Source organism: Poromitra crassiceps, assembly GCF_964638095.1.
Source record: "Poromitra crassiceps genome assembly, chromosome: 3".
Classification (NCBI taxonomy): Eukaryota; Metazoa; Chordata; class Actinopteri; order Beryciformes; family Melamphaidae; genus Poromitra; species Poromitra crassiceps.
In genome coordinates this window covers 51987528-51994637 of record NC_139625.1, presented here as the reverse complement: position 1 = coordinate 51994637, position 7110 = coordinate 51987528, and the positions used below count along the sequence as shown (strand labels likewise).

At 44.3% G+C, this 7110-nt stretch overlaps 1 protein-coding gene across 1 annotated transcript in view; it reads left to right on the top strand.

Annotated features, from left to right (window-relative positions):
- Nucleotides 1–7110, top strand: part of uggt1 (UDP-glucose glycoprotein glucosyltransferase 1) — a 53690-nt gene that overhangs the window by 26009 nt on the left and 20571 nt on the right. Inside the window, exons 16-20 of the mRNA XM_083633532.1 lie at nucleotides 1117–1252; nucleotides 1525–1656; nucleotides 1761–1925; nucleotides 2613–2733; nucleotides 2872–2970. Coding sequence (XP_083489658.1) covers nucleotides 1117–1252; nucleotides 1525–1656; nucleotides 1761–1925; nucleotides 2613–2733; nucleotides 2872–2970 — 653 coding nt within the window. The remainder of the gene's footprint in view (nucleotides 1–1116; nucleotides 1253–1524; nucleotides 1657–1760; nucleotides 1926–2612; nucleotides 2734–2871; nucleotides 2971–7110) is intronic.

The window sequence follows — 7110 nt, the reverse complement described above, 5'->3', positions numbered from 1 at the left end:
GTGAGACGTATATATATATATATCCCGGTCTATAACAGTTGTTTTCCCACAGCTATCTGAACTCTGAACTCTGAACGTTAACACAAGGACTGCCACTATGCCTATGTGACTCTATGTATGTATTGTCTTGGTCTGTCAAAGGTTGTTGTCTGTATGTAACTTTGCACTGTCACCGGTCTTGTCTGTATGCACTTAATTGTAATGCACTTTTTGTAATGTAACTCAGATGCAGTGTCTTTACACCCTGTACCGAAAACAAATACCACCGGCCCTGGTCGTGTGGCAATTAAAGTTCTATTCTATTCTGTTCTATTCCATATATATATTAGGGCTGTGGCGATTCACTTATCTCCCGATTCGATACTATCACGATTCTTGGGTGCCGATTCGATTTATATTGCGATTCTTAAGTATTGCGATTCTACGATTATTGCGATTCGATATTACGATTTATTGCGATTTTGTTTATTTTTTTCTTTTATTTTTTCAGTTTGTTTGCTTTTTTACACTAGATTAGAACATGGGAAAAGTTGAATCATACACTAGAGACTGTATATTATATATCATGAGTAGGGCTGGGCGATATAGTTAAAAACAGGGGCGGACTGGGATCATAATTCAGGCCGGGCATTAGATACCAAGCAGGCCAGGCCGATATGGGCCAACGCGCGTGAAATTTGGGCCGTTTGAAGCCAGATTTGGGCCGTTTGAAGTCCAATTTTACAATGAGATGCACCCACTTTAACCCTGAAGTGTAATTATTACTTCAGACTAACTAATAAAGTAATAAAACCACTAGTAAACCAGTAGGCGGCGCCTGGCCTGCTGTTCAGTGAGTGGCCTGACTGCAAGCACCAAAAAAAAAAATTTTTTTTTTTTTTTTTTTTTTTTTTTTTTTTTAAATTTGCGATTATCGATTCTGGAATAAAAGATCGATCCAAAAAATCGTGACATTAAAAATCGCGATACTTAGGTGAATCGATTTTTCCCCCCACCCCTAATATATATATATATATATATATATATATATATATATAGCGAGTCAGAGTACAAACCTTTGTAGAAACTTAGTGTGTGTGTGTGTGCGCGTGTGCGTGCTTGCGTGTGTGTGTGTAGGATAGGGTTGGTGTTTGTGGTGTCAGACGGAGACGACATAGACGGGATGCAGGATGCAGGCGTGGCGCTGGTCCGCGCCTTCAACTACATCAGTGATGAGGTGGACAGCCAGAGCGCTTTCGAGGCCGTCATCGCCGTGAGTCAAGCTTTCACAAACACATGAGGACCAACTCCCAATATAACTCCAGTTTATCCTGATGAGAACAGAATTAACAGTGTGGACTCTTTATTGTCGGCTAATAAAATAATACAGATGACTTTGACACCGGTGACTCTGAAACTAATTGAGTAGATAAGAGATTGGCAAAGTTGTGTTTTTTGCGTTCTCTCTCCCCAGTCTTTTTCCTTCTTTTGTGTTCATACCTTCTCTCCCCTGCTCTCCCCACCCCCGTCCGTCCTTCCATCCAGATGTTTAACCGTGTGCCCGTCGGTGGAAATCTGGGCGTGGGGGATGTGGTGAAGGTGCTGGAGAAGAGGTTTCCCTACGTGGAGGTCAGCAGCATCTTGGGAGCCGACTCCAGCTACGACAGCAACAGAAAGGTGAGGGGGGGACAGAGCATGGCGCTGTCACTGCACCCTGACACAGGCTTAGTCAAACTATTTGTCTTTGGATATGAAACCATACCTCATGTCTCCTCCTCCAGGAAGGGCGGGGTTACTACGAACAAACAGGGGTGGGCCCCCTACCTGTGGTCATGTACAATGGCATGCCCTACCAGCCAGAACAGCTGGACCCAGACGAGCTGGAGACTGTCACCATGCACAAGATCCTGGAGACCACCTCCTTCTACCAGAGAGCCGTCTACCTGGTGAGTTGGTGTGCACGTAGTCGCGTACACACACACACACACACACACACACACACACACATCTGATATACAGTCGCTGACTCGCTGGCAGCAGCAGTGGGGCAGTGAGCTTAAGTGGGTTTTTATTGGTGTCCTCCTCGTCTCACATTATTGTTTCATCAAGGCTTAAAATAGAGGCTCAATAAAGACCCATAATCAGCAGCTGCCTGTAATTAGCTTTTGCTTTATATTCATCATTAATGCAAAATCAGTGTTTTATTGCAGGTGGGTCATCAGCAAAAAACAAGAAAACTTCATTTCAACCTTTTTGCTTTTGACTATTGACTGCATGCATGCCTGTGCAGACACACTTACATACACCATGTCACTGCATCTAATGACTTTGAAAAAAAGCACAGTTGGCAATGTTTTATGGGTTGCTATACCAGTTCTAGTGGTGAACAGTCAGTAGTTGGTGATCTCTCTTGTTTTTGTCTTATTTTATTTTATTTTATTCCTAATAACGGCTTAGAAGTAGACGAGCACAAGCATCCAGTAACTGCTGTGTAACTGCCATAATACCTGGCAGTTGTTCACTTTGATTACGGGGATAAAGGTGGCACAGCCCAGTACCACCGTCTGCATCACAATCGCAGTAAAGGTTTTTTGAGAATCATTGCTATAATGTCCTGTATGTGCGGCTCCTAGGGTGAGCTGGCTACAGATCACGACGTTGTGGACTTCATCATGAACCAGCCCAACGTTGTTCCTCGCATCAACTCCAGGGTGCTGTCCACCAGCAGAACGTACCTGGACTTGTCCGATACCAGTGAGTACATCTTCACACACACACATACTTACATTAACCTCTACATCCTGGCAATCCAACCATTAGTATTGTTTGTCCACGTACAGACAGACACCACACACACTCTCCTGTTCACCCCAATTCTCTCCCTCTCTGCAGACAACCACTTTATAGATGACTATGCTCGCTTCCTGAGTCTGGACACCAAGGAGAAGAGCACCGCTGTGGCCAACAGCATGAACTACATGACCAAGAAGGGTAAGTGTTACTGTAGGGGTGGGAATCGCAGAGTAACTCACAATACAATAGTATCATTATACTTGGCCCTAAATAATGAGGGTATCATGATACAGGGATTCTGCGATAATCGATACATTGCAAGAAATTTCATCTACGATACATCACGATATCTGTGTAACTGAAGAGGAAAAAATAAAAAGCAAAAAAGCAGGAATTATCTATTTATTCAGAGTTGACATGAAACTATGTACAACAAAGTGCATAGTGCAAGCAAGCTAGTGCAAGTTTCAACAAGCGAATCATTGGTGTGAAGTGCGCTCATAAATGCCCAGTTCACACCACTGATTCGCAACACCAGTTGAAACTGCAACTCTGGCTACCTTTAAAATAGGCTGGAATCAAGATGAGACAGGTCTTTGTTTTCAGACCGCCGCAACTTTGTTCTAGAACAGGTTTGTTGCGTTGCAAATCCCAGGGTGCTTTGGAGTGTTCTCTCGCCTAGACATAAATCAGGATGGCTCCTCAACCATAAGGCCTATACTTTATGTCTGGCCTTGTTTGAAAGGTAAGAAGCTATGAAATATGAATCAAGTGTAAGTAAACCTGCATCTATTACCATTCCAGAGTAAATAGAGATACAATAAAGGAAAAAATAATATTTTCATCCTTGCCTATATTTATAGAATTGCATCATAATTAGTGAATTTTAAGCCCACTTCACACCAATGATTCCCAATGCAATGAAACTGTTCAAGGACAAAGTTGCAGCGGTCTGAACAGACCTGTCTCATCTTGACTCCAGCCATTTTCAAGGTAGCCAGAGTTGCAGAGCATTCCAAGCAGTCACAAATTTCAACTTGTTGCGTTGTGAATCATTGGTGTGAACTGGGCTTGAGTGTATTTTCGTCAAATTTACAGTTACAGTTGTAGTCAACAAGTATGACAATACATTCAGCAGCTTTATTATTTATGGTATCTTGGTTATTATAATGGTGATATAATATTGCCTTTTAACACATTGACTGCCAGACGTTTTTCTTTGCTGTAGTTAGCTTCTGCCAAGCCGTTTTTTGAGGATTATGGCTCATTTTATAAGAGCCGAGGATTCGTTTCAGCTTGGAGTTTGTGAACATACAATATCTCAAAAGTACTAATAGAATGTGTACTTTCTCTGTCTAAAAGAGTTAGTTTGTAGAGTTAGTAGTTATGTAAGCATTAGCAGTTGAATACAGCATGGTTTTAGCGTGAAAAATAATATTCAGAGATAAACGGCTTTTTGTGAAATTGGATGGAAGGGTCACTTTAACCATTCATTTTTGGCTCTCTCTCTCTCTCTCTCCCTCCCCCTCTCGCTCTCTCTCTCTCTCTCCCTCCCTCTCGCTCTCCCTCCCTCTCTCTCTCTCTCTCTCTCTCTCTCTCTCTCTCCCTCCCTCTCGAGTTGCTTCAACTCCGCCCTCCGTGGGCGGACAAGCTTGTCACCAGTCAGTGCTTTGCTGTGCCTGCATGTCTGGGCCGCTGTTTGAGGAAGTCGGGAGGGACTCGCTCGTTTGGAGTTTTGGTTGAGAGAAGCTTTTGCGATTCTGGTCATATTTATGCTGCGTGTTTCAAAGTGTGTTCCTGCACCTGTAATCTATCACCCGATCATAGTAGATCGGCTGAATCTATTATGTAAATTTGCAATCCCGCATCGCCAGCAATCAGCGCGAAAAGGAGAATGGCTGGGCTGAGAATGGCTTGACAAGTTAAAAAAATGCTTTCCTTCCTCTAGCAAGGAGAGCACTGTTGCCACTTAGTGGGTCGGTGGAATGGGTTGTAAACGTTCGGTGGCTCCAATAATTATATAAGAGATGTAAAAGGCTTAGATGCACAACCCACCGTCAAAAAAAAAAAATCGATGCCAAAAACGTGTAAACACGTTGTTGGCAGGGAACAGCTGGATTCTGAAAACGTGTTCATACGTTGTTGGCAGTGAATGAGTTAAAATTAGATTATTCACTAGTCGAGGATGAAAATATTATTTTCTTCCTTATTGCATCTCCATTTACTCTGGAATAATAATAGATGTAGGTTTACTTACACTTGATTCATATTTATGCATAGACATGCAATAGGCCTTATGGTTGAGGGGCTATCCAGATTTATTTGGGGTGTGTCTGTCTAGGCGAGAGAGATCCTGTATATCACGGCCCACAAAGCCAATAGGTTGAGGCGATGTCTCGCATTAGACGCTGGGTTAGCTGGCTCAGCCTGGCTGGGGGCGTGGTCAGGGTGGGGTAAATCCCTTGTTCTATCCATTCAGCAAAGTTAGAATTTAGCTGCTAGCCCAGCCCAGGCAGACATGATCGCAGTAAACGCACATCTGAGCAGACGTCTTGTGTTCTGCTCTAGAACCCCCAAACCTGTAGTTTAGAGCCGCAGCACCGTCCTTTGGTGAGTCAGCCCATTGAGATATATCGGCGGTTTTACCCCACTCGTGCGCCAGCCGTATAACATTTGTGGGCATTCTATACGGTTTTAAAGGACGGATACAAAATAATGCCTCATTAAAATGTTTTCAGTCTGTGTAAATTAAGTTTACAGAACAAACAAAAAAACATAAATGAATGCATTTTTTTTTAACACATTTCAGTATAAATGTCACGATATGGCGCCAGTTGATATTTTGATATTTTGTCCGACCCCTAGTAAGCGTGCAGGACAGACTCATGCCATAGCTCTTCAGTGCTCAGATGAAAAGCAAACATTGAATGGAAAAGAGTGTTTGTGTAGTGAGTGTCAATCGATCAGTGTGTCTAGCGTGAGGATCCAGCGTGATTCAGTCACTCTCAAGCCTCAATACTCCCTCTGTGTTGTTTCTCCTTTCTGTCCTTCTCTCCTTTTTTCTTCCCTTTCTTTAATTTTGCGGTGTCAGGGATGACCGCCACCAATAGGCATGGTAATCTTTCCTTCCTTTTCCTCCATGTTTTTTTCTTTCCTCCTCTCATTTTCTTTATTTCCTGCTTTGTGTGAATTACTTGGCTGATGCTGTTTTGATGCATTTGTGAATCCAGCACTACTCTTTCACCTGTGTCGCTTTTCTCAGACGATACAATGACTGTGATTGTGCTTTAGGGTGTGAAGTATAAGTGGTAAAACACAGTTGACTTAACTGCAGTGCATGACACTCCATCCTGTGCCATTTGTCCCAGCTGCATGGAGAATGAGATACTGGCGGTTTGATTCACTGTTTGGCAAAGGACAAAGCTCTAAATGCTATGATACACAGGCAGGATTTTGGGCAGAGACTAAGAATACACAGGCGGGGGGGCCTCACAGCAAGAAGGTCCTGGGTTCCATTCCCGCCTGGGAAAAGCTGTGGGCGCTGAGGGTGTGTCCCCAGTTCCCATTTCTCCAGTGCCCACGGCCCAGGTGGGGTCGTCGAAAGGGCCTTTCTGTGTGGAGTTTGCATGTTCTCTCCGTGCTCCCCTGGGGTTTCCTCCAGATAGGAACCCCCCACTAAAAAACATGCAAAAAAAGAATATACAGGCAAGAATGAAGCAAAAAGTACAACTGACTGTAGTGCTGTCGCCTCCCAGCTAGAAGGTCCTGGGTTCGATTCCCACCTGGGACACTGTGAGTGCTGAAGGAGTCCGTGCCCGTCCGCATGTCCTCGAGTGCCCACCGCCCGAGTGGGGTCATCAAAAGGGCCTTTCTATGTGGAGTTTGCATGTTCTCCCCGTGCCCCCTGGGGGTTTCCTTCAGGAACCCCACACCAAAACATGCAATATCCTGGTCGCTGAAGGGGTGCCTCCTCTGGTTGTTCGGGGCGCCTGTTCGGAGGGAGGGGAACTCGTTGGAAGAGCGTGATCCTCCCACGTGCTATGTCCTACCGGTGAAGCTTCCCCTGTCAGGTGAAAATAAGCGGCTGGCTAACTGCCCATGTCTCGGAGGAAGCACGGAGCCAGTTTCGGCTCTCCCCAGATCGGCAGAGGGTGGAGCAGCAACCAGGATAAGGGGATAAAAAAATTGGGGGGACTACAACTGACTGAAATATTTGTTTTGTTTTGTTTTGCCCACTATGCTATCCACATGGATTTTTGTCTCATTCACCTAAATGCATCCCTGCTGAAGGCAATGTGGCCCATCTTCTTTGCCTCCTCTGTAACATCACCTTAATAT